At 44.9% G+C, this 27,963-nt stretch overlaps 1 protein-coding gene across 2 annotated transcripts; it reads left to right on the plus strand.

Moving 5' to 3' along the window:
• The first annotated feature begins 1,857 nt into the window (after positions 1-1,857).
• On the plus strand, positions 1,858-25,555 carry pdia2 (protein disulfide isomerase family A, member 2). 2 transcript variants are annotated; one of them, XM_036973580.2, is made up of 11 exons: positions 1,858-3,248; positions 5,298-5,519; positions 5,599-5,732; positions 13,814-13,951; positions 14,543-14,659; positions 14,758-14,883; positions 20,768-20,959; positions 21,877-21,997; positions 23,893-24,074; positions 25,172-25,279; positions 25,414-25,555. In XM_036973580.2, the coding sequence occupies exons 1-11, from the start codon at positions 3,020-3,022 to the stop codon at positions 25,468-25,470; spliced, it is 1,626 nt and encodes a 541-aa protein (XP_036829475.2). In that variant the 5' UTR covers positions 1,858-3,019; the 3' UTR covers positions 25,471-25,555. The 2 variants fall into 2 exon arrangements, with proteins under 2 accessions (XP_036829475.2, XP_090050740.1); XM_090194614.1 differs by having other exon boundaries at positions 25,172-25,256; positions 25,412-25,555.
• The last annotated feature ends 2,408 nt before the right edge of the window (positions 25,556-27,963 follow it).

Below are 27,963 nucleotides of genomic sequence, written 5' to 3' on the forward strand. Positions count from 1 at the left end.
AAAGTCCAAGCGTATGGCTGTTTGCGAAGTTTTTTGGTGCTTCGGCTCAGAAAAGAATCCCCCCATTTGTGGTTCGAACCCACGAATACGAGATAAAGAGTCTCATTCTCTACCGTCTGAGTTAGCCAGGTAGGTCAATTGTCAGACTGACTCTGACCGAATATTGTACAATATTGTACAATATTGTACATTAGCAAATTATGGTGGAAAATACGTTTTTGGTCAATAACAAAAGTTGATCTCAATACTTTGTTATATACCCTTTGTTGGCAATGACTGAGGTCTAACGTTTTCACAAAGTCTTCACAAGGTTTTCACACACTGTTGCTGGTATATTGGCCCATTCCTCCATGCAGATCTCCTCTAGAGCAGTGATGTTTTGGGGCTGTTGCTGGGCAACACAGATTTTCAACTCCCTCCAAAGATTTTCTATGGGGTTGAGATCTGGAGACTGGCTAGGCCACTCCAGGACCTTGAAATTCTTCTTACGAAGCCACTCCTTCTCTCCTTCTCTGTGTGTTTGGGATCATTGTTATGCTGAAAGACCCAGGCACGTTTCATCTTCAATGCCCTTGCTGATGGAAGGAGGTTTTCCCTCAAAATCTCACGATACATGGCCCCATTCATTCTTTCCTTTAAACGGATCAGTCGTCCTGGTACCATTACAGAAAAACAGCCCCAAAGCATGATGTTTCCACCCCCATGCTTTACAGTAGGTATGGTGTTCTTTGGATGCAACTCAGCATACTTTGTCCTCCAAACACAACGAGTTGAGTTTTTACCAAAAAGTTATATTTTGGTTTCATCTGACCATATGACATTCTCCCAATCTTCTTCTGGATCATCCAAATGCTCTCTAGCAAACTTCAGCCGGGCCTGGACATGTACTGGCTTAAGCAGGGGGACATGTCTGGCACTGCAGGATTTGAGTCCCTGGCGGCGTAGTGTGTTACTGATGGTAGGCTTTGTTACTTTGGTCCCAGCTCTCTGCAGGTTATTCACTAGGTCCCCCCGTGTGGTTCTGGGATTTTTGCTCACCGTTCTTGTGATCATTTTGACCCCACGGGGTGAGATCTTGCGTGGAGCCCCAGATCGAGGGCGATTATCAGTGGTCTTGTATGTCTTCCATTTCCTAATAATTGCTCCCACAGTTGATTTCTTCAAACCAAGCTGCTTACCTATTGCAGATTCAGTCTTCCCAGCCTGGTGCAGGTCTACAATTTTGTTTCTGGTGTCCTTTGACAGCTCTATGGTCTTGGCCATAGTGAAGTTTGGAGTGTGACTGTTTGAGGTTGTGGACAGGTGTCTTTTATACTGATTACAAGTTCAAACAGGTGCCATTAATACAGGTAACGAGTGGAGGACAGAGGAGCCTCTTAAGGAAGAAGTTACAGGTCTGTGAGAGCCAGAAATCTTGCTTGTTTGTAGGTGACCAAATACTTATTTTCCACCATAATTTGCAAATATATTCATAAAAAATCCTACAATGTGATTTTCTGGATTTTTTTCTCATTTTGTCTGTCATAATAGAAGTGTACCTATGATGAAAATTACAGGCCTCTCATCTTTTTAAGTGGGAGAACTTGCACAATTGGTGGCTGACTAAATACTTTGTTGCCCCACTGTATATATGTTTGTGTGTTTGTGTGTGTGTGTGTGTGTGTGTGTGTGTGTGTGTGTGTGTGTGTGTGTGTGTGTGTGTGTGTGTGTGTGTGTGTGTGTGTGTGTGTTTGAACTGAGCTACCGTTTCTACTCCAGTGAAATGTGACACTTTGTGATTGGCCATTTAAGATTGTTATTCGGCTTCTGATTGGTCGGTAGTGAGACCAGTAGGATTCTGACACACACACACGCACCTATTGTGCTCGTCAGAGGAGACTATGTTATCAGTTGTGTGTGGCAGTGAGACAGAACAGAGGAGATACAGAACAGAGTGTGACCAGTGGACAGGAGAGACAGAACAGAGGAGAGACTGGAGAGAGGAGAGACAGAACAGAGGAGAGACTGGATACAGGAGAGACAGAACAGGGGAGAGACTGGAGAGAGGAGAGACAGAACAGAGGAGAGACTGGATACAGGAGAGACAGAACAGAGGAGAGACTGGATACAGGAGAGACAGAACAGAGGAGAGACTGGAGAGAGGAGAGACAGAACAGAGGAGAGACTGGAGAGAGGAGAGACAGAACAGAGGAGAGACTGGAGAGAGGAGAGACAGAACAGAGGAGAGACTGGAGAGAGGAGAGACAGAACAGAGGAGAGACTGGAGAGAGGAGAGACTGGAGAGAGGAGAGACAGAAGAGAGTGTGACCAGTGGACAGGAGAGACAGAACAGAGTGTGACCAGTGGACAGGAGAGACAGGACACTGCGTGACTCGTGGACAGGAGAGACAGGACACTGCGTGACTCGTGGACAGGAGAGACAGGACACTGCGTGACTAGTGGACAGGAGAGACAGGACACTGCGTGACTAGTGGACAGGATAGACAGGACACTGCGTGACTAGTGGACAGGAGAGACAGGACACTGCGTGACTAGTGGACAGGAGAGACAGAACAGAGTGTGACCAGTGGACAGGAGAGACAGAACACTGCGTGACTAGTGGACAGGAGAGACAGGACACTGCGTGACTAGTGGACAGGAGAGACAGGACACTGTGTGACTAGTGGACAGGAGAGACAGGACACTGCGTGACTAGTGGACAGGATAGACAGGACACTGCGTGACTAGTGGACAGGAGAGACAGGACACTGCGTGACTAGTGGACAGGAGAGACAGGACACTGCGTGACTCGTGGACAGGAGAGACAGGACACTGCGTGACTAGTGGACAGGAGAGACAGGACACTGCGTGACTAGTGGACAGGAGAGACAGGACACTGCGTGACTAGTGGACAGGAGAGACAGGACACTGCGTGACTAGTGGACAGGATAGACAGGACACTGCGTGACTAGTGGACAGGATAGTGTGTGACCAGCAGAACAGTTTGTGACGAGGGTTATTCTCCATCAGCATCATCACCATGCGGTTCTGTGTGGTTCTAGTAGCCGTGGTTCTGGTTCTCCATGTGTCCCAGACCGAGACGGCGGAGGACACCAGTCCAGAACAGACCGACGCAGCGGAACAAGAGACGGAGCCGGAGAAGAAAGAGAAAACGACTGAGATAGAGGAGGAGAAGGACGTGATGGTTCTACACATCAATAACTTCCAAAGGGCCCTGAGTGAAAACAAGTTCCTGCTGGTTGAGTTCTGTGAGTAGAAACATAGTGAAGGTTAAGGTTAGTTACCTAGTCATCTTGGTTAGGGTTAGTCACCCAGTCATCTTGGGTTAGGGTTAGTTACCTAGTCATCTGGGTTACGGTTAGTCACCTAGTCATCTGGGTTAGGGTTAGTCACCTAGTCATCTGGGTTAGGGTTAGTCACCTAGTCATCTGGGTTAGGGTTAGTCACCTAGTCATCTAGGGTTAGGGTTAATCACCTAGTCATCTTGGGTTATGGTAAATCACCTAGTCATCTGGGTTAGGGTTAGTCACCTAGTCATCTCGGTTAGGGTTAATCACCTAGTCATCTGGGTTAGGGTTAGTCACCTAGTCATCTGGGTTAGGGTTAGTCACCTAGTAATCTCGGGTTAGGGTTCGGGTTAGTCACCTAGTCATCTGGGTTAGGGTTAGTCACCCAGTCATCTTGGGTTAGGGTTAGTCACCTAGTCATCTGGGTTAGGGTTAGTCATCTAGTCATCTTGGGTTAGGGTTAGGGTTAGTCACCTAGTCATCTTGGGATAGGGTTAGTCACCTAGTCATCTGGGGTAGGGTTAGTCATCTAGTCATCTTGGGTTAGGGTTAGGGTTAGTCACCTAGTCATCTTGGGATAGGGTTAGTCACCTAGTCATCTTAGGTTGGGATTAGTCACCTAGTTATCTTGGGTTGGGGTTAGTCACCTAGTCATCTGTTTTATGGTTAGTCACCTAGTCATCTGGGTTAGGGTTAGTCACCTAGCCATCTTGGGTTAGGGTTAGTCATCTAGTCATCTGGGTTAGTGTTAGGGTTAGTCACCTAGTCCTCTTGGGTTAGGGTTAGTCACCTAGTCATCTGGGTTAGGGTTAGTCATCTAGTCATCTTGGGTTAGGGTTAGGGTTAGTCACCTAGTCCTCTTGGGTTAGGGTTAGTCACCTAGTCGTCTTGGGTTAGGGTTAGTCACCTAGTCATCCTGGCCTGTTGTACAATTCATTTGAAACCTTCTATTCATCCTCATGACTCTATAACTCCCTTACCCTAACCCTCGTCATCTCTCAGGACGCTTATTTGTTTTACTCCCTGACCTTAACACTCGTCATCACTAAGGACCCTTATCAGCTGAATGTTCACATGTTCTCTCCAACTGCAGCACATGTAAATTCTCCCAGGGCTACCTCTACCTGAGGTTAAGGTTAGGAGGAGTTACCAGGGCTATCTCTACCTGAGGTTAATGTTAGGAGGAGTTACCATGGCTACCAGGGCTATCTCTACCTGAGGTTAAGGTTAGGAGGAGTTACCATGGCTGCCAGGGCTATCTCTACCTGAGGTTAAGGTTAGGAGGAGTTACCAGGGCTACCTCTACCTGAGGTTAAGGTTAGTAGTAGTTACCAGGGCTATCTCTACCTTAGGTTAAGGTTAGGAGGAGTTACCATGGCTACCAGGGCTATCTCTACCTGAGGTTAAGGTTAGGAGGAGTTACCATGGTTACCATGGCTATCTCTACCTGAGGTTAAGGTTAGGAGGAGTTACCAGGGCTACCTCTACCTGAGGTTAAGGTTAGGAGGAGTTACCAGGGCTATCTCTACCTGAGGTTAAGGTTAGGAGTTACCAGGGCTATCTCTACCTGAGGTTAAGGTTAGGAGGAGTTACCATGGCTACCAAGGGCTATCTCTACCTGAGGTTAAGGTTAGGAGGAGTTACCATGGCTACCAGGGCTATCTCTACCTGAGGTTAAGGTTATGAGGAGTTACCATGGCTGCCTCTACCTGAGGTTAAGGTTAGGAGGAGTTACCATGGCTACCAGGGCTATCTCTACCTGAGGTTAAGGTTATGAGGAGTTACCATGGTTACCAGTTTAGCCTCAACTGACTCTGGATCTGATCTGGTATATTTGCATTTTATCATTCATTTGCCATATGCAATTGTGTGTGTGTATGGTGTGTGTGTGTATGTGTGTGTGTGTGTGTGTGTGTGTGTGTGTGTGTGTGTGTGTGTGTGTGTGTGTGTGTGTGTGTGTGTGTGTGTGTGTGTGTGTGTGTGTGTGTGTGTGTGTGTGTGTGTGTGTAGATGCTCCGTGGTGTGGTCACTGCCGTCAGTTGGAGCCGGTGTATGCGGAGGCAGCGGGGGTGTTGAAGGGAGAGAGAAAGGAGGGAGAGAGCGAGGGATACCGTCTGGCTAAAGTGGATGCTGCAGAGGAGAAGGAGCTGGCAGAAGAGTTTGATGTCGGAAGTTTCCCAACCATCAAACTGTTCACCGATGGAGACAGAAACAACCCCATCGACTTCACTGGTAATAACCTCTAGCCCCTGACCTCTGACCTCTAACCCTACTGACCCTAAACCTAACCATCAAACTGTGTGTGTTTTAGGGAAGAGGACAGTGCAGGGTATTGTCCAGTGGTTGAAGAGGCGGTCAGGTCCTAGTGCCGTGGTGTTAGAGACGACTGATGCCGCTTCAGAACACATCAGCCTTCACAACGTTACAGTGCTGGGGTTCTTCACTGTGAGTACCCTGACCCCTGGTCTCCAACCCTGACCCTGACCCCTGGTCTCCAACCCTGACCCTGACCCCTGGTCTCCAACCCTAACCCTGACCCCTGGTCTCCAACTCTGACCCTGACCCCTGGTCTCCAACCCTGACCCTGACCCCTGGTCTCCAACCCTAACCCTGACCCCTGGTCTCCAACCCTAACCCTGACCCTGACACCTGACCCCTGGTCTCCAACCCTGACCCTGACCCCTGGTCTCCAACCCTGACCCCTGGTCTCCAACCCTAACCCTGACCCTGACCCCTGGTCTCCAACCCTAACCCTGACCCTGACCCCTGGCCTCCAACCCTAACCCTGACCCTGACCCCTGGTCTCCAACCCTGACCCTGACCCTGACCCCTGGTCTCCAACCCTAACCCTTTGACCTCTAGTCCCTGACGTCTGTCTGTCTGTCTGTCTGTCTGTCTAGAGACTATAGTGTCTGTACAGCAGTCTGAACATTAGACTAGAGACTATAGTGTCTGTACAGCAGTCTGAACATTAGACTAGAGACTATAGTGTCTGTACAGCAGTCTGAACATTAGACTAGAGACTATAGTGTCTGTACAGCAGTCTGAACATTAGACTAGAGACTATAGTGTCTGTACAGCAGTCTGAACATTAGACTAGAGACTATAGTGTCTGTACAGCAGTCTGAACATTAGACTAGAGACTATAGTGTCTGTACAGCAGTCTGAACATTAGACTAGAGACTATAGTGTCTGTACAGCAGTCTGAACATTAGACTAAAGACTACAGTGTCTGTACAGCAGTCTGAACATTAGACTAGAGACTATAGTGTCTGTACAGCAGTCTGAACATTAGACTAAAGACTACAGTGTCTGTACAGCAGTCTGAACATTAGACTAGAGACTATAGTGTCTGTACAGCAGTCTGAACATTAGACTAAAGACTACAGTGTCTGTACAGCAGTCTGAACATTAGACTAGAGACTATAGTGTCTGTACAGCAGTCTGAACATTAGACTAAAGACTACAGTGTCTGTACAGCAGTCTGAACATTAGACTAGAGACTATAGTGTCTGTACAGCAGTCTGAACATTAGACTAGAGACTATAGTGTCTGTACAGCAGTCTGAACATTAGACTAGAGACTATAGTGTCTGTACAGCAGTCTGAACATTAGACTAGAGACTATAGTGTCTGTACAGCAGTCTGAACATTAGACTAGAGACTATAGTGTCTGTACAGCAGTCTGAACATTAGACTAAAGACTACAGTGTCTGTACAGCAGTCTGAACATTAGACTAGAGACTATAGTGTCTGTACATAGTAATCTACATTAGATTTTATTTTTGATTATTCAGGTTCACCGTCACCATTTCCCAGTTGATTTGAATGTTGTAAATCTCAGTGTAAATCTCAGTGTAAATCCCAGTGTAAATCTCAGTGTAAATCCCAGTGTAAATCCCAGTGTAAATCCCAGTGTAAATCCCAGTGTAAATCCCAGTGTAAATCCCAGTGTAAATCACAGTGTACATCCCAGTGTACATCCCAGTGTAAATCCCAGTGTAAGAACAGTTTAAAGCCTCAAAAGACGATCCAACTTCAGAGCTGCCAACTCGCGTCTGACCTTCCTCTCTTCTATCTCACGCATCTGACCCTCTTCTCTTATATCTGAACATTTTAAGGCCTACACCAATAGAACCAGCCATCATACCTTCATCAGAACACCCTAGTCAGGTCAATACCAACTAAACAGGCCTACACCAATAGAACCAGCCATCATACCTTCATCAGAACACCCTAGTCAGGTCAATACCAACTAAACAGGCCTACACCAATAGAACAATGTAGCATTAACACTGGAGTGATAGATGTGCAAGAAGAGATACTGGGTTGCAAAAGTGCAATAAGATAAATAACAATATGGGGATGAGGTAGTTGGATTGGCTATTTACAGATGGGCTGTGTACAGGTGCAATGATTGGTAAGCTGCTCTGACAGCTGATGCTTAAAGTTAGAGAGAGAGATATAAGACTCCAGCTTCAGTGATTTTTGCAATTTGTTCCAGTCATTGGCAGCAGAGAACTGGAAGTAAAGGAGGCCAAATGAGGTGTTGGCTTTGGGGGTGATCAATGAAATATACCTGCTGGAGGGCGTGCTACGGGTATGGTGACCAGTGAGCTGACATAAGGCAGAGCTTTACATAGTAAAGACTAAAAGATGACCTGGAGCCAGTGGGTTTGGCAACGAATACGTAGCGAGGGCCAGCCAACGAGAGCATACAGGTCAGAGTGGTTGGTAGGGTATGGGGCTTTGGTGACAAAACGGATGGCACTGTGATAGACTGCATCCAATTTGCTGAGTAGCGTGTTGGAGGCCATTTTGTAAATTACATCACCGAATTCAAGGATCGGTAGGATAGTCAGTTTTACGAGGGTATGTTTGGCATCGTGAGTGAAGGAGGCTTTGTTGCGAAATAGGAAGCCGATTCTAGATTTATTAAAGTGACCATTATTAAAGTGGCCAGTGATTTAAAGTCTATGTATATAGGCAGCAGCCTCTAATCTGCTAGTGGTAGCTATTTAACAGTTTGATGGCCTTGAGATAGAAGCTGTTTTTCAGTCTCTCGGTCCCCGCTTTGATGCACCTGTACTGACCTCGCCTTCTGGATGGTAGCGGGGTGAACAGGCAGTGGCTCGGGTGGTTGTTGTCCTTGATGATCTCGGTCCCCGCTTTGATGCACCTGTACTGACCTCGCCTTCTGGATGGTAGCGGGGTGAACAGGCAGTGGCTCGGGTGGTTGATGTCCTTGATGATCTTTATGAGCTTCCTGTGACATAGAGTGCTGCAGGTGTCCTGGAGGGTAGTTAATTTGCCCCCGGTAATGCGTTGGGCAGACGCAGACCTCCCTGCAGTTGCGGGAGGTGCAGTTGCCGTACCAGGCGGTGATACAGCCCGTTAAAAATGCTCTCAATTGTGCATCTGTAGAGGTTTGTGAGGGTTTTAGGTGCCAACTTGACACAACTGTGGGAAGCATTGCAGTCAACATGGGCCAGCATCCCTGTGGAACACTGTCGTCAACTTGTAGAGTCCTGCCCTGACGGATTGAGGCTGTTCTGATGGCAAAAGGGGGAGCAACTCAACATTAGGAAGGTGTTCCTAATGTTTTGTCACCTCAGTGTACATCATTTACACACACAGAACAATGAGTGTCTCAGACAGATCCAGTTCAGAGGCCTTCATCAGCAGCAGATTTTAATATGTTTATGCAACAAATGTTATCGAGTTGTATCGCATCGAAACAAGCCGTATCGATTCATCCTCTAATCTAACCAAATGTTATCGAGTCGTATCGCATCGAAACAAACCGTATCGATTCACCCTCTAATCTAACCAAATGTTATCGAGTCGTATCGCATCGAAACAAACCGTATCTATTCACCCTCTAATCTAGCCAAATGTTATCAAGACGTAACGCATCGAAACAAACCGTACCGATTCATCGTCTAATCTAACCAAATGTTATCGAGTCGTATCGTATCGAAACAAACCGTATCTATTCACCCTCTAATCTAACCAAATGTTATCGAGTCGTATCGCATCGAAACAAACCGTACCGATTCACCCTCTAATCTAACCAAATGTTATCGAGTCGTATCGCATCGAAACAAACCGTATCGATTCACCCTCTAATCTAGCCAAATGTTAGTGCATCGAGTCGTATCGCATCGAAACAAACCGTATCTATTCATCCTCTAATCTAACCAAATGTTATCGAGTCGTTTCACATCGAAACAAACCGTATCTATTCACCCTCTAATCTAACCAAATGTTATCGAGTCGTATCACATCGAAACAAACCGTACCGATTCACCCTCTAATCTAACCAAATGTTAGTGCATCGAGTCGTATCGCATCGAAACAAACCATATCTATTCACCCTCTAATCTAACCAAATGTTAGTGCATCGAGTCGTATCGTATCGAAACAAACCGTATCGATTCACCCTCTAATCTAACCAAATGTTATCGAGTTGTATCGCATCGAAACAAACCGTACCGATTCACCCTCTAATCTAACCAAATGTTAGTGCATCGAGTCGTATCACATCGAAACAAACCGTATCTATTCACCCTCTAATCTAACCAAATGTTATCGAGTCGTATCACATCGAAACAAACCTTATCTATTCACCCTCTAATCTAACCAAATGTTATCGAGTCGTATCATATCGAAACAAACCATATCTATTCACCCTCTAATCTAACCAAATGTTAGTGCATCGAGTCGTATCGTATCGAAACAAACCGTATCTATTCACCCTCTAATCTAACCAAATGTTATCGAGTCGTATCGCATCGAAACAAACCGTATCTAATCACCCTCTAATCTAACCAAATGTTATCGAGTCGTATCGCATTGAAACAAACCGTATCTAATCACCCTCTAATCTAACCAAATGTTATCGAGTCGTATCACATCGAAACAAACCGTATCTAATCACCCTCTAATCTAACCAAATGTTATCGAGTCGTATCGCATCGAAACAAACCATATCTATTCATCCTCTAATCTAACCAAATGTTATCGAGTCGTATCACATTGAAACAAACCGTATCTATTCACCCTCTAATCTAACCAAATGTTATCGAGTCGTATCACATTGAAACAAACCGTATCTAATCACCCTCTAATCTAACCAAATGTTATCGAGTCGTATCGCATTGAAACAAACCGTATCTAATCACCCTCTAATCTAACCAAATGTTATCGAGTCGTATCGCATTGAAACAAACCGTATCTAATCACCCTCTAATCTAACCAAATGTTATCGAGTCGTATCACATCGAAACAAACCGTATCTATTCACCCTCTAATCTAACCAAATGTTATCGAGTCGTATCACATTGAAACAAACCGTATCTATTCACCCTCTAATCTAACCAAATGTTATCGAGTCGTATCACATTGAAACAAACCGTATCTATTCACCCTCTAATCTAACCAAATGTTATCGAGTCGTATCACATCGAAACAAACCGTATCTATTCACCCTCTAATCTAACCAAATGTTATCGAGACGTATCGCATCGAAACAAACCGTATCTATTCACCCTCTAATCTAACCAAATGTTATCGAGACGTATCGCATCGAAACAAACCGTATCTATTCACCCTCTAATCTAGCCAAATGTTATCGAGTCGTATCACATTGAAACAAACCGTATCTATTCACCCTCTAATCTAACCAAATGTTATCGAGTCGTATCACATCGAAACAAACCGTATCTATTCACCCTTTAATCTAACCAAATGTTATCGAGTCGTATCACATCGAAACAAACCGTACCTATTCACCCTCTAATCTAACCAAATGTTATCGAGTCGTATCGCATCGAAACAAACCGTATCTATTCATCCTCTAATCTAACCAAATGTTATCGAGTCGTATCACATCGAAACAAACCGTATCTATTCACCCTCTAATCTAACCAAATGTTATCGAGTCGTATCACATCGAAACAAACCGTATCGATTCATCCTCTAATCTAACCAAATGTTATCGAGTCGTATCACATCGAAACAAACCGTATCGATTCATCCTCTAATCTAACCAAATGTTATCGAGTCGTATCGCATCGAAACAAACCGTATCTATTCACCCTCTAATCTAACCAAATGTTATCAAGTTGTATCGCATCGAAACAAACCGTACCTATTCACCCTCTAATCTAACCAAATGTTATCGAGTCGTATCACATCGAAACAAACCGTACCTATTCACCCTCTAATCTAACCAAATGTTATCGAGTCGTATCACATTGAAACAAACCGTATCTATTCATCCTCTAATCTAACCAAATGTTATCGAGTCGTATCACATCGAAACAAACCGTATCTATTCACCCTCTAATCTAACCAAATGTTATCGAGTCGTATCACATCGAAACAAACCGTATCTAATCACCCTCTAATCTAACCAAATGTTATCGAGTCGTATCGCATTGAAACAAACCGTATCTAATCACCCTTTAATCTAACCAAATGTTATCGAGTCGTATCACATCGAAACAAACCGTATCTAATCACCCTCTAATCTAACCAAATGTTATCGAGTCGTATCACATCGAAACAAACCGTATCTATTCACCCTCTAATCTAACCAAATGTTATCGAGTCGTATCACATCGAAACAAACCGTATCTAATCACCCTCTAATCTAACCAAATGTTATCGAGTCGTATCACATCGAAACAAACCGTATCGATTCATCCTCTAATCTAACCAAATGTTATCGAGTCGTATCGCATCGAAACAAACCGTATCGATTCACCCTCTAATCTAACCAAATGTTATCGAGTCGTATCGCATCGAAACAAACCGTATCTATTCACCCTCTAATCTAACCAAATGTTATCGAGACGTATCGCATCGAAACAAACCGTATCTATTCACCCTCTAATCTAACCAAATGTTATCGAGTCGTATCATATCGAAACAAACCGTATCTATTCACCCTCTAATCTAACCAAATGTTATCGAGTCGTATCATATCGAAACAAACCGTATCTATTCACCCTCTAATCTAACCAAATGTTATCGAGTCGTATCACATTGAAACAAACCGTATCTAATCACCCTCTAATCTAACCAAATGTTATCGAGTCGTATCACATTGAAACAAACCGTATCTAATCACCCTCTAATCTAACCAAATGTTATCGAGTCGTATCACATCGAAACAAACCGTATCTAATCACCCTCTAATCTAACCAAATGTTATCGAGTCGTATCACATCGAAACAAACCGTATCTAATCACCCTCTAATCTAACCAAATGTTATCGAGTCGTATCACATCGAAACAAACCGTATCTAATCACCCTCTAATCTAACCAAATGTTATCGAGTCGTATCGCATCGAAACAAACCGTATCGATTCACCCTCTAATCTAACCAAATGTTATCGAGTCGTATCGCATCGAAACAAACCGTATCTATTCACCCTCTAATCTAACCAAATGTTATCGAGTCGTATCGCATCGAAACAAACCGTATCTATTCACCCTCTAATCTAACCAAATGTTATCGAGACGTATCGCATCGAAACAAACCGTATCTATTCACCCTCTAATCTAACCAAATGTTATCGAGTCGTATCGCATCGAAACAAACCGTATCTATTCACCCTCTAATCTAACCAAATGTTATCGAGTCGTATCGCATCGAAACAAACCGTATCTATTCATCCTCTAATCTAACCAAATGTTATCGAGTCGTATCGCATCGAAACAAACCGTATCTATTCACCCTCTAATCTAACCAAATGTTATCGAGTCGTATCGCATCGAAACAAACCGTATCTATTCACCCTCTAATCTAACCAAATGTTATCGAGTCGTATCGCATTGAAACAAACCGTATCTATTCACCCTCTAATCTAACCAAATGTTATCGAGTCGTATCGCATCGAAACAAACCGTACCTATTCACCCTCTAATCTAACCAAATGTTATCGAGTCGTATCACATCGAAACAAACCGTATCTAATCACCCTCTAATCTAACCAAATGTTATCGAGTCGTATCACATCGAAACAAACCGTATCTATTCACCCTCTAATCTAACCAAATGTTATCGAGTCGTATCGTATCGAAACAAACCGTATCTATTCACCCTCTAATCTAACCAAATGTTATCGAGTCGTATCGCATCGAAACAAACCGTATCGATTCATCCTCTAATCTAACCAAATGTTATCGAGTCGTATCGCATCGAAACCAAATCACACCAATATGTTTGAAAATAAATTTAACGTATTGTTCCTGTATCATATTAGAGCCCATGTGTCTAGTACAGATGTCTGTCTGTCTGTCTGTCTGTCTGTCTGTCTGTCTGTCTGTCTGTCTGTCTGTCTCTCTGTCTGTCTGTCTGTCTGTCTGTCTGTCTGTCTGTCTGTCTGTCTGTCTGTCTGTCTGTCTGTCTCTCTGTCTGTCTGTCTGTCTGTCTGTCTGTCTGTCTGTCTGTCTGTCTGTCTGTCTGTCTGTCTTTCTGTCTGCTCTATATATAATCTATCTGATCTGTCCACCAGAGTCTGGAGAGTGAGGAGGCCAAGGTGTTCTATAGTGTTGCCATGGAGATGGTTGACATGGTGTTCGGGGTGACAACCAGTCCAGAGGTCTTCCAGAAATATGAAGTAAAGAACAACAGTGTGGTGCTGTTCAAGAAGGTGAGTAGCTCTGACCTCTAACCCCTGACCTCTAACCCCTAATGTGTGTGTGTGTGTGTGTGTGTGTGTGTGTGTGTGTGTGTGTGAGTGTGTGTGTGTGTGTGTGTGTGTGTGTTAGTTTGACGAGTGCAGGGTAGACCTGTCTGTGTCTGAGGAGGAGAAGGTGAGGAGCTCTGACCTCTAACCCCTAATGTGTGTGTGTGTGTGTTAGTTTGACGAGGGCAGGGTAGAGCTGTCTGTGTCTGAGGAGGAGAAGGTGAGGAGCTTTGACCTCTAACCCCTAATGTGTGTGTGTGTTAGTTTGACGAGGGCAGGGTAGACCTGTCTGTGTCTGAGGAGGAGAAGGTGAGGAGCTCTGACCCTCTAACCCCTAATGTGTGTGTGTGTGTGTGTGTGTGTGTGTGTGTGTGTTAGTTTGATGAGGGCAGAGTAGACCTGTCTGTGTCTGAGGAGGAGAAGGTGAGGAGCTCTGACCTCTAACCCCTAATGTGTCTGTGTGTGTGTGTGTGTGTGTGTGTGTGTGTGTGTGTGTGTGTGTGTGTGTGTGTGTGTGTGTGTGTGTGTGTGTGTGTGTGTGTGTGTGTGTGTTAGTTTGACGAGGGCAGGGTAGACCTGTCTGTGTCTGAGAAGGAGAAGGTGGGTAAAGAGGAGCTGACTGTCTTCATCAGGACCAACAGTCTGGAGCTGGTCATAGAGTTCAACGAGCAGGTACACACACACACACACACACACACACAGACAAACATACACACACACACACACACACACACAGCCTATTGAGTGTGTTGTGTCTGTCTATCCTGCAGAATGCGGATAAGATCTTTGGTTCAAAGGTTCACACCCACACCCTCCTGTTCATCAACTCTACAGTCCAGGAGCAGAAGAACCTTCTCACTGAATACAGCACCGTGGCCAGGGACTTCAAGGGCAAGGTATTATACTATACACAACTATAGAAATACTGCTATACATTTATATAATGGATGGGTCTAATCCTGATTGGTTAAAACCGCATTCCAGCCGGCGTCTATTCCACAAGTTACCACCGGCTAAATCTATGATGTTAAAATGTCTATTTACTCTGTTCCATCTGACTGCGCAATCCACTGCCTCTTCAGCCCGGCCAGGCAATTTATAAACTTGATCTCCTCTAGTCTTTTAGACTGTCATTTAGTTCTCAACAGCAGAGATTTGTATAAACCTTGCTGTCTGTCTCTCTGACATATGCAACATTGTTTCAATATTCAAATTTGATCTCCAGAATTGTTTTTATTTTATTAATTTCACCTTTATTTAACCAGGTATATATATATAACCCTAACCTTTTATTTATCCAGGTATTTATATATTATATATATAACCCTAACCCTTTATTTAACCAGGTATATATATATATATATATACAGTGCCTTGCGAAAGTATTCGGCCCCCTTGAACTTTGCGAACTTTTGCCACATTTCAGGCTTCAAACATAAAGATATAAAACTGTATTTTTTTGTGAAGAATCAACAACAAGTGGGACACAGTCATGAAGTGGAACGACATTTATTGGATATTTCAAACTTTTTTAACAAATCAAAAACTGAAAAATTGGGCGTGCAAAATTATTCAGCCCCCTTAAGTTAATACTTTGTAGCGCCACCTTTTGCTGCGATTACAGCTGTAAGTGGCTTGGGGTATGTCTCTATCAGTTTTGCACATCGAGAGACTGACATTTTTTCCCATTCCTCCTTGCAAAACAGCTCGAGCTCAGTGAGGTTGGATGGAGAGCATTTGTGAACAGCAGTTTTCAGTTCTTTCCACAGATTCTCGATTGGATTCAGGTCTGGACTTTGACTTGGCCATTCTAACACCTGGATATGTTTATTTTTGAACCATTCCATTGTAGATTTTGCTTTATGTTTTGGATCATTGTCTTGTTGGAAGACAAATCTCCGTCCCAGTCTCAGGTCTTTTGCAGACTCCATCAGGTTTTCTTCCAGAATGGTCCTGTATTTGGCTCCATCCATCTTCCCATCAATTTTAACCATCTTCCCTGTCCCTGCTGAAGAAAAGCAGGCCCAAACCATGATGCTGCCACCACCATGTTTGACAGTGGGGATGGTGTGTTCAGCTGTGTTGCTTTTACGCCAAACATAACGTTTTGCATTGTTGCCAAAAAGTTCAATTTTGGTTTCATCTGACCAGAGCACCTTCTTCCACATGTTTGGTGTGTCTCCCAGGTGGCTTGTGGCAAACTTTAAACAACACTTTTTATGGATATCTTTAAGAAATGGCTTTCTTCTTGCCACTCTTCCATAAAGGCCAGATTTGTGCAATATACTGTTTGTTGTCCTATGGACAGAGTCTCCCACCTCAGCTGTAGATCTCTGCAGTTCATCCAGAGTGATCATGGGCTTCTTGGCTGCATCTCTGATCAGTCTTCTCCTTGTATGAGCTGAAAGTTTAGAGGGACGGCCAGGTCTTGGTAGATTTGCAGTGGTCTGATACTCCTTCCATTTCAATATTATCGCTTGCACAGTGCTCCTTGGGATGTTTAAAGCTTGGGAAATATTTTTGTATCCAAATCCGGCTTTAAACTTCTTCACAACAGTATCTCGGACCTGCCTGGTGTGTTCCTTGTTCTTCATGATGCTCTCTGCGCTTTTGACGGACCTCTGAGACTATCACAGTGCAGGTGCATTTATACGGAGACTTGATTACACACAGGTGGATTGTATTTATCATCATTAGTCATTTAGGTCAACATTGGATCATTCAGAGATCCTCACTGAACTTCTGGAGAGAGTTTGATGCACTGAAAGTAAAGGGGCTGAATAATTTTGCACGCCCAATTTTTCAGTTTTTGATTTGTTAAAAAAGTTTGAAATATCCAATAAATGTCGTTCCACTTCATGATTGTGTCCCACTTGTTGTTGATTCTTCACAAAAAAATACAGTTTTATATCTTTATGTTTGAAGCCTGAAATGTGGCAAAAGGTCGCAAAGTTCAAGGGGGCCGAATACTTTCGCAAGGCACTGTATATATATAAAACCATAACCCTTTAATTAACCAGGTATTTATGTATTATATATGTAACCCTAACCCTTTATTTAACCAGGTAGGCCAGTTGAGAACAAGTTCTCATTTACAACTGCGACCTGGCCAAGATAAAGCAAATCAGGGCGACACAAAACAACAACACTGAGTTACACATGGAATAAAAAATACAATACAATAGAAAAAATTAAGTTTATATACAGTGCATGCAAATGGCGTGAGGAGGCATTAAATAGGCCATAGTAGTTAAGTAATTACATTTTAGCAGATTAACACTGGAGTGATAGATGAGCAGATGACGATACCTTTGTCTGTACTTTATACCTTGAAGCTATTTTATCGCGCCTAGAAACCTTATCCTACTTCTCCTCTTTTCCTCTGGTGATGTAGAGGTGAATCCAGGCCCTGCAGTGCCTAGCTCCACTCCTATTCCCCAGGCTTTTGATGACTTCTGTAACCGTAAAAGCCTTGGTTTCATGCATGTTAACATTAGAAGCCTCCTCCCTAAGTTTGTTTTATTCACTGCTTTAGCACACTCTGCCAACCCGGATGTTCTAGCTGTGTCTGAATCCTGGCTTAGGAAGACCACCAAAAATTCTGAAATTTTCTTCCCTAACTACAATATTTTCAGACAAGATAGAACTGCCAAAGGGGGCGGTGTTGCAATCTACTGCAAAGATAGCCTGCAGAGTTCTGTCCTATCCAGGTCTGTACACAAACAATTTGAAGTTCTACTTTTAAAAATCCACCTCTCTAAAAACAAGTCTCGCACTGTTGCTTCCTGCTATAGACCACCCTCTGCCCCCAGCTGTGCTCTGGACACCATATGTGAACTGATTGCCCCCCATCTATCTTCAGAACTCGTGCTGCTAGTCGACCTAAACTGGAACATGCTTAACACCCCAGCCATCCTACAATCTAAGCTTGATGCCCTCAATCTCACACAAATGATCAATGAACCTACCAGGTACCTCCCCAAAGCCGTAAACACGGGCACCCTCATAGATATCATCCTAACCAACTTGCCCTCTAAATACACCTCTGCTGTCTTCAACCAGGATCTCAGCGATCACTGCCTCATTTTCCTGCATCCGTAATGGGTCAGCGGTCAAACGACCTCCACTCATCACTGTCAAACGCTCCCTGAAACACTTCAGCGAGCAGGCCTTTCTAATCGACCTGGCCAGGGTATCCTGGAAGGATATTGATCTGATCCTGTCAGTAGAGGATGCCTGGTTATTTAAAAAAAATGCCTTCCTCACCATCTTAAATAAGCATGCCCCTCCCAAAAAAATTTGAACCAGGAACAGATATAGTCCTTGGTTCACTCCAGACCTGTCTGCCCTTGACCAGCACAAAAACATCCTGTGGCATTCTGCATTAGCATCGAATAGCCCCCGTGATATGCAACTTTTCAAGGAAGTTAGGAACAAATATAGACAGGCAGTTAGATAAGGCAAGGCTTTTTACAATTGATGACCGCTGGCAGTGTTTTTTTAAGGCTGTCACCACCGATAAATCCACTATAATTGAGAATTTCAATAAGCATTTCGGCTGGCCATAAGCATTACGGCTGGCCATGCTTTCCACTTGGCTACCCCTACCCCGGTCAACTGCCCGGCACCCTCCACAGCAACCCGCCAAAGCCCCCACCATTTCTCCTTTACCCAAATCCAGATAGCTGATGTTTTGAAAGAGCTGCAAAATCTGGACCCCTACAAATCAGCCGGGCTAGACAATCTGGACCCTCTCTTTCTAAAATTATCTGCCGAAATTGTTGCAACCCCTATTACTAGCCTGTTCAACCTCTCTTTCGTATCGTCTGAGATTCCCAAAGATTGGAAAGCTGCCGCGGTCATCCCCCTCTTCAAAGGGGGTGACACTCTAGACCCAAACTGCTACAGACCTATATCTATCCTACCCTGCCTTTCTAAGGTCTTCGAAAGCCAAGTTAACAAACAGATTACTGACCATTTCGAATCCCACCGTACCTTCTCCGCTATGCAATCTGGTTTCAGAGCTGGTCATGGGTGCACCTTAGCCACGCTCAAGGTTCTAAACGACATCATAACCGCCATCGATAAGAGACATTACTGTGCAGCCGTATTCATCGACCTGGCCAAGGTTTTCGACTCTGTCAATCACAACATTCTTATTGGCAGACTCGATTTCTTGGTTTCTCAAATGATTGCCTCGCCTGGTTTACCAACTACTTCTCTGATAGAGTTCAATGTGTCAAATCGGAGGGCCTGTTGTCCGGACCTCTGACAGTCTGTATGGGTGTGCCACAGGGTTTAGTTCTCGGGCCGACTCTCTTTTCTGTATACATCAATGATGTTGCTCTTGCTGCTGGTGATTCTCTGATTCACCTCTACGCAAACGACACCTTTCTGTATACTTCTATCCCCTCCTTGGACACTGTGTTAACCTAACCTCCAGACGAGCTTCAATGCCATACAACTCTCCTTCCGTGGCCTCCAACTGCTCTTAAACGCAAGTAAAACTAAAATGCATGCTATTCAATCGATCACTGCCCGCACCTGCTCGCCCGTCCAGCATCACTACTCTGGACGGCTCTGACTTAGAATACGTGGACAACTACAAATACCTGGGTGTCTGGTTAGACTGTAAACTCTCCTTCCAGACTCGCATCCAAAATTAAATCTAGAATCGGCTTCCTATATCGCAACAAAGCATCCTTCACTCATACTGCCAAACATACCATCGTAAAACCGACCATCCTACCGTTCCTCGACTTCGGTGATGTCATCTATAAAATAGCCTCCAACACTCAACAAACTGGATGTAGTCTATCACAGTGCCATCCGTTTTGTCACCAAAGCCCCATACACTACCCACCATTGCGACCTGTACGCTCTCGTTGGTTGGCCCTCGCTTCATACTCGTCGCCAAATCCACTGGCTACAGGTTATCTACAAGTCTCTGCTAGGTAAAGCCCCGCCTTATCTCAGCTTACTGGTCACCATAGCAGCACCCACCCGTAGCACGCGCTCCAGCAGGTATATCTCACTGGTCACTCCCAAAGCCAATTCCTCCTTTGGTCGTCTTTCCTTCCAGTTCTCTGCTGCCAATGACTGGAAAAAATTGCAAGAATCTCTGAAGCTGGAGACTCACATCTCCCTCACTAACTTTAAGCACCAGCTGTCCGAGCAGCTTAAACAGCCCATCTATCATCCCCATATTTATTTCTTTATTTTGCTCCTTTGCACCCCAGTATCTCTACTTGCACATTCATCTTCTGCCGATCTACCATTCCAGTGTTTAATTGCTATATTGTAATTATTTTGCCACCATGGTCTATTTATTTCCTAACTTACCTCATTTACACTCTCTGTATATAGACTTTTTGTTTTCTTTTGTTCTACTGTATTATTGACTGTATGTTTTGTTTATTCCATGTGTAACTCTGTGTTGTTGTATGTGTCGAATTGCTGCGCTTTATCTTGGCCAGGTCGCAGTTGCAAATGAGAACTTGTTCCCTACCTGTTTAATCAAAGGTGAAATAAAAAATGTAAAAAAATATAAACATTATACTACTACTATATACAGTATACACACACTACTATATGCAGTACATTGTTCAGCAGCAGATTGTCATGGTTTTTCAAGGTTTTCGTTGGTATGGGCATTGACAAGTGTGTGTGTGTGTGTGTGTGTGTGTGTGTGTGTGTGTGTGTGTGTGTGTGTGTGTGTGTGTGTGTGTGTGTGTGTGTGTGTGTGTGTGTGTGTGTGTGTGTGTGTGTGTGTGTGTGTAGGTATTGTTCATCATTATAGATGTAACGGGACCAGTCAATCATGTCCTGAAGTACTTCGGTCTTTCCGAGGGCGACGCCCCCGCTGTACGCATCATCAACACCGACACCACCAAAAAGTTTGCTCTGATTGGGCAGATAACGGCCGCCACGCTGCAAACGTTCTGTCAGGGAGTTCTGGATGGAACCGTGAAGGTAAACAACCACCCACCCAACCAATCACATCACTCCTACTGCTAGCGCTAACTAATCACATAACACCTACTACTAGACTTAGCCAATCACATCACTCCTGACCATACTGCCAACGTATCACATCACCCCTAATACTAGAGCTAGCCATTCACATCACTCCTACTACTAGACTTAGCCAATCACATCACTCCTACTACTAGACTTAGCCAATCACATCACTCCTACTACTAGAGCTAGCTAATCACATCATTCCTACTACTAGACTTAGCCAATCACATCACTCCTACTACTAGAGCTAGCTAATCACATCATTCCTACTACTAGACTTAGCCAATCACATCACTCCTACTACTAGAGCTAGTCAATCACATAATTCCTGACCCTACTGCCAACATATCACATCACCCCCACTACTAGAGCTAGCCAATCACATCACCCCTACTACTAGAGCTAGCCAATAACATCACTCCTACTACTAGCGCTAGCCAGTCACATCACTCCTACTACTAGAGCTAGCCAGTCACATCACCCCTACTACTAGAGCTAGCCAATCACAATACTCCCACCACTATAACCTATAGCCAGCCAACCAGTTCACACGTATACCCCTACAGCCACACAGGGTGTAAAGTTTAGAGGTCAGGATTAGGGTCTAACTGTTTGTTATGGTTCCAGGCCCACTTTCTCAGTGAGGATGTACCTGAGGACTGGGATAAGGGTCAGGGGTTAGGGGTCAGGAGTTTAAGGTTAGAGGTCAGGGGTTAGAGATCAGAGATTAGTGGTCAAGGATTAGAGATGAGAGGTTATGGGTTAGAGGTCAGGGGTTAGAGGTTAGAGATTAGTGGTCAAGGGTTAGAGATGAGAGGTTATGGGTTAGAGGTCAGGGGTTAGAGGATAACTGTGTGTTGTGGTTACAGTCTCACCTGCTGAGCGAGGAGGTACCAGAGGACTGGGATAAAGGACCCGTTAAAGTTCTGGTCGGGAAGAACTTTGAGGCTGTCGCCCTCGACAAGAACAAGAATGTCTTCGTAGAGTTCTGTAAGTCAACTATTCCTGTATCAATCATCAGCAGTTCAACTTCCAAGGCGTGGCATAATAAATCCTCTCTGTACTACAGATTACTGCTAAAATAAAGGAAGCACTTGAGTAAATGAGGGATACAAAGTATATTGAAAGCAGGTGTGCAGGTGTGGTTCCTGAGTTAATTAAGCAATTAACATCCCATCATGCTTAAGGTCACGTATAAGAATGCTGGGCAGGCCATTATTTTGGCCACCATAGCTCTGCTCCCATAGGATGAAACTGCCCCCATCCACAGGGTATGAGTGGTCGCTGAATGATGTAAACCATATGCCATGGCTGTCTCAGTCACCAGAGCTCAACCCAATTGAACACTTACGGTTCTGGAAGGGCGGAGTCAGCGTTTTCCAACGTCAACAAAATAACCTCTTCATTGTGGAAGAATGGTGTCGCATCCCTCCGACAGAGTTCCAGACACCTGTAGAATCCGAGGTGAAGCTGTTTGGCTGGTCGTCTTTATTGTGGAAGAATGGTGTCGCATCCCTCCGACAGAGTTCCAGACACCTGTAGAATCCGAGGTGAAGCTGTTTGGCTGGTCGTCTTTATTGTGGAAGAATGGTGTCGCATCCCTCCGACAGAGTTCCAGACACCTGTAGAATCCGAGGTGAAGCTGTTTGGCTGGTCGTCTTTATTGTGGAAGAATGGTGTCGCATCCCTCCGACAGAGTTCCAGACACCTGTAGAATCCGAGGTGAAGCTGTTTGGCTGGTCATCTTTATTGTGGAAGAATGGTGTCGCATCCCTCCGACAGAGTTCCAGACACCTGTAGAATCCGAGGTGAAACTGTTTGGCTGGTCGTCTTTATTGTGGAAGAATGGTGTCGCATCCCTCCGACAGAGTTCCAGACACCTGTAGAATCCGAGGTGAAGCTGTTTGGCTGGTCGTCTTTATTGTGGAAGAATGGTGTCGCATCCCTCCGACAGAGTTCCAGACACCTGTAGAATGCGAGGTGAAGCTGTTTGGCTGGTCGTCTTTATTGTGGAAGAATGGTGTCGCATCCCTCCGACAGAGTTCCAGACACCTGTAGAATCCGAGGTGAAGCTGTTTGGCTGGTCGTCTTTATTGTGGAAGAATGGTGTCGCATCCCTCCGACAGAGTTCCAGACACCTGTAGAATCCGAGGTGAAGCTGTTTGGCTGGTCGTCTTTATTGTGGAAGAATGGTGTCGCATCCCTCCGACAGAGTTCCAGACACCTGTAGAATCCGAGGTGAAACTGTTTGGCTGGTCGTCTTTATTGTGGAAGAATGGTGTCGCATCCCTCCGACAGAGTTCCAGACACCTGTAGAATCCGAGGTGAAGCTGTTTGGCTGGTTGTCTTTATTGTGGAAGAATGGTGTCGCATCCCTCCGACAGAGTTCCAGACACCTGTAGAATCTGAGGTGAAGCTGTTTGGCTGGTTGTCTTTATTGTGGAAGAATGGTGTCGCATCCCTCCGACAGAGTTCCAGACACCTGTAGAATCTGAGGTGAAGCTGTTTGGCTGGTCGTCTTTATTGTGGAAGAATGGTGTCGCATCCCTCCGAGAGAGTTCCAGACACCTGTAGAATCTGAGGTGAAGCTGTTTGGCTGGTCGTCGTGGTGAAGACTTATTAAGACACCATCTTGGTGTTTCCTCTATTTAGCCAGTTACCTGTCGCTAGTGGTGTTTCCTCTATTTAGCCAGTTACCTGTCGCTAGTAGCTAGCTAAGTGTAAATTGAGCTAGCTAGTGAACGTTAGCTAAAGATAGTGTGTGTGTAGATGCCCCATTGGTCACTGTAAGGAGCTGGCACCAGTCTGGGAGAAGCTGGCAGAGAAGTAACCCAAACCCTAACTAGCTAGCGAACGTTAGCTAAAGATAGTGTGCCTGTGTGTAGATGCCCCATGGTGTGGTCACTGTAAGGAGCTGGCACCAGTCTGGGAGATGTTGGCAGAGAAGTACGCTGACCGGGATGACATCATCATTGCCAAGATTGACGCCACGACCAATGAGGTGGAGGGAGTGTCTGTGTCTGGCTTCCCTACACTACGATACTACCCTGCTGGAGAAGACAGCAAGGTAACCTTTAACCCTTAACGTCTGACCTTAACCTTAACCTCTGACCCTAAACAAACGAGGTAGAGGGAGTGTCTGTGTCTGGCTTCCCTACACTACAATACTACCATGCTGGAGAAGACAGCAAGGTAACCTTTAACCTCTGACCTTAACCTAAACCTCTGACCATAAACAAACGAGGTAGAGGGCGTGTCTGTGTCTGGCTTCCCTACACTACGATACTACCCTGCTGGAGAAGACAGCAAGGTAACCTTTAACCCTTAACCTCTGACCTTAACCTTAACCTCTGACCCTAAACAAACGAGGTAGAGGGAGTGTCTGTGTCAGGCTTCCCTACGCTACGATACTACCCTGCTGGAGAAGACAGCAAGGTAACCTTTAACCCTTAACGTCTGACCTTAACCTTAACCTCTGACCCTAAACAAACGAGGTAGAGGGAGTGTCTGTGTCTGGCTTCCCTACACTACAATACTACCATGCTGGAGAAGACAGCAAGGTAACCTTTAACCTCTGACCTTAACCTAAACCTCTGACCATAAACAAACGAGGTAGAGGGCGTGTCTGTGTCTGGCTTCCCTACACTACGATACTACCCTGCTGGAGAAGACAGCAAGGTAACCTTTAACCCTTAACCTCTGACCTTAACCTTAACCTCTGACCCTAAACAAACGAGGTAGAGGGAGTGTCTGTGTCAGGCTTCCCTACGCTACGATACTACCCTGCTGGAGAAGACAGCAAGGTAACCTTTAACCCTTAACCTCTGACCTTAACCTTAACCTCTGACCCTGGAGGGAGTCACACACAATCTATCGGAAGGATAGAAAGACTACACTGTCACACCTCTATCACAAACTACACCGTGTGTGTGTGTGTGTGTGTGTGTGTGTGTGTGTGTGTGTGTGTGTGTGTGTGTGTGTGTGTGTGTGTGTGTGTGTGTGTGTGTGTGTGTGTGTGTGTGTGTGTGTGTTGGAGAGCAATGAGGAAGAGATTTGAACAGTCAGGCATCATGATAAAAACCAGTCACACCTGAAAGTCTGTCTACTATAACAATACCCTCTGTCTCTCTCTCTGTGTGTGTGTGTGTGTGTGTGTGTGTGTAGGAGGTAGAGTACAGTGGGACCAGAGACTTGGAGACGTTTGCTATGTTCCTGGACAATGGAGGACAGCTTCCGAAGGTGGAAGAGGAGGATGAGGATGATGAAGAGGAGGTGAAGTTGAACTTACCTGACTAATTATGCAAACCCCTCCCACTCTAAGCTCTTCTGACCAATCCCATGTCACTGTTAATACAAACCCCTCCCACTCCAGCTCTCTTGACCAATCCCCTCTCTCCTTCTGACAGGTCACTGATGAGTCATCGCCACCGCCAGCCAATGAGACGTCTAAAGACGAGCTGTAAAGTCAGAGGACTGAACCAATCAAGAGTAGTTTATTGGTTTCTATGGTTTCTCTTGGTTTAATAATAAAAGTGATTTGATTCTGAAGTCTGGAGTGGCGAGTCTTTATAGAGGGGAGGAGAAGAGGAGACAAGGAGAGGAAACAAGGATAGACAACTAGGAGAGGAGACGACGAGAGGAAACAACTTTAGACTGTTGAGATGCACACAGAGATAGAGACACAGAGAGAGACAGAGATAGAGACACACAGAGACACACAGAGATAGACACAGATATAGGGACACACAGAGATAGACACACACACAGAGATAGAGACAGAGATAGGGACACACACATAGATAGAGACACAGATAGACACAGACAGATATAGAGACACAAATAGACACACACAGAGACACAGATAGAGAGAGAGACAGAGACACAGACAGACAGAGACACAGATAGAGACAGAGACACAGATAGAGACAGAGACACAGACAGAAAGACAGAGATAGAGACACAGACAGACAGAGACACAGATAGAGACAGAGACACAGACAGACAGAGACACAAATAGAGACAGAGACACAGACAGACAGAGACACAGATAGAGACAGAGACACAGACAGACAGAGACACAGATAGAGACAGAGACACAGACAGACAGAGACACAGATAGAGACAGAGACACAGACAGACAGAGACACAGACAGACAGAGACACAGATAGAGACAGAGACACAGACAGAAACAGAGACAGACAGAGACACAGATAGAGACAGAGACACAGACAGACAGAGACACAGATAGAGACAGAGACACAGATAGAGACAGAAACAGAGACAGACAGAGACACAGATAGAGACAGAGACACAGACAGAGACACAGACAGAAACAGAGACAGACAGAAACAGAGACAGACAGAGACACAGATGGAGACACAGACAGAAACAGAGACAGACAGAAACAGAGACAGACAGAGACACAGATAGAGACAGAGACACAGACAGAAACAGACACAGACAGAAACAGAGACAGACAGAAACAGAGACAGACAGAGACACAGATAGAGACAGAGACACAGACAGAAACAGAGACAGACAGAAACAGAGACAGACAGAAACAGAGACAGACAGAGACACAGATAGAGACAGAGACACAGACAGAAACAGAGACAGACAGAAACAGAGACAGACAGAAACAGAGACAGACAGAAACAGAGACAGACAGAAACAGAGACAGACAGAGATCAAATCAAATGTTATTTGTGACATGCGCTGTATACCTAACCGATCTGCTATACAGACCTTACCGTGAAATGTTTACTAATAAGCCCTTAACCAACAATGCCATTTTAAGAAAAAATAGTTACAAAATATAATAAATAAATAAAAATAAATAAAATTAAAACAAAATAAAAAGTTACACAATAAAATAACAATAATGAGGTTATTGGCGGCGGCAGGGTAGCCTAGTGGTTAGAGCAGGGTAGCCTAGTGGTTAGAGCAGGTAGCCTAGTGGTTAGAGCAGGTAGCCTAGTGGTTAGAGCAGGTAGCCTAGTGGTTAGAGCAGGTAGCCTAGTGGTTAGAGCAGGTAGCCTAGTGGTTAGAGGCAGGTAGCCTAGTGGTTAGAGCAGGTAGCCTAGTGGTTAGAGCAGGTAGCCTAGTGGTTAGAGCAGGTAGCCTAGTGGTTAGAGCAGGTAGCCTAGTGGTTAGAGCAGGTAGCCTAGTGGTTAGAGCAGGTAGCCTAGTGGTTAGAGCAGGTAGCCTAGTGGTTAGAGCAGGTAGTCTAGTGGTTAGAGCAGGTAGCCTAGTGGTTAGAGCAGGTAGCCTAGTGGTTAGAGCAGGTAGCCTAGTGGTTAGAGCAGGTAGCCTAGTGGTTGGAGCAGGTAGCCTAGTGGTTAGAACAGGTAGCCTAGTGGTTGGAGCAGGTAGCCTAGTGGTTAGAGCAGGTAGCCTAGTGGTTAGAGCAGGTAGCCTAGTGGTTAGAGGCAGGTAGCCTAGTGGTTAGAGCAGGTAGCCTAGTGGTTAGAGCAGGTAGCCTAGTGGTTGGAGCAGGTAGCCTAGTGGTTAAAGCGTTGGGCCAGTAACCGAAAGGTTACAAGATTGAATCGCGAGCTGACAAGGTAGAAATCAGTCGTTCTGCCACTGAACAGGCAGTTAACCCACTGTTCCTAGACCAGTTAACCCACTGTTCCTAGACCAGTTAACCCACTGTTCCTAGACCAGTTAACCCACTGTTCCTAGACCAGTTAACCCACTGTTCCTAGACCAGTTAACCCACTGTTCCTAGACCAGTTAACCCACTGTTCCTAGACCAGTTAACCCACTGTTCCTAGACCAGTTAACCCACTGTTCCTAGACCAGTTAACCCACTCTCAGCCTCCAGTATTTATGCTGCAGTAGTTTATGTGTCGGGGGGCTAGGGTCAGTTTGTTATATCTGGAGTACTTCTCCTGTCCTATTCGGTGTCCTGTGTGAATCTAAGTGTGTGTTCTCTAATTCTCTCCTTCTCTCT

The sequence above is a fragment of the Oncorhynchus mykiss genome, chromosome 13 (assembly GCF_057628025.1).
Source record: "Oncorhynchus mykiss isolate SJ-2025 chromosome 13, ASM5762802v1, whole genome shotgun sequence".
NCBI classification, from domain to species: Eukaryota; Metazoa; Chordata; class Actinopteri; order Salmoniformes; family Salmonidae; genus Oncorhynchus; species Oncorhynchus mykiss.

Excerpts from the sequence above, each read along its gene's own strand:
- pdia2 (XM_036973580.2), top strand. The coding sequence starts at position 3,020 with ATGCGGTTCTGTGTGGTTCTAGTAGCCGTGGTTCTGGTTCTCCATGTG. Across the intron at positions 20,960-21,876 it reads TTCTGGATGGAACCGTGAAG|TCTCACCTGCTGAGCGAGGA; the intron begins GTAAACAACCAC and ends TTGTGGTTACAG. Across the intron at positions 24,075-25,171 it reads CTGCTGGAGAAGACAGCAAG|GAGGTAGAGTACAGTGGGAC; the intron begins GTAACCTTTAAC and ends GTGTGTGTGTAG.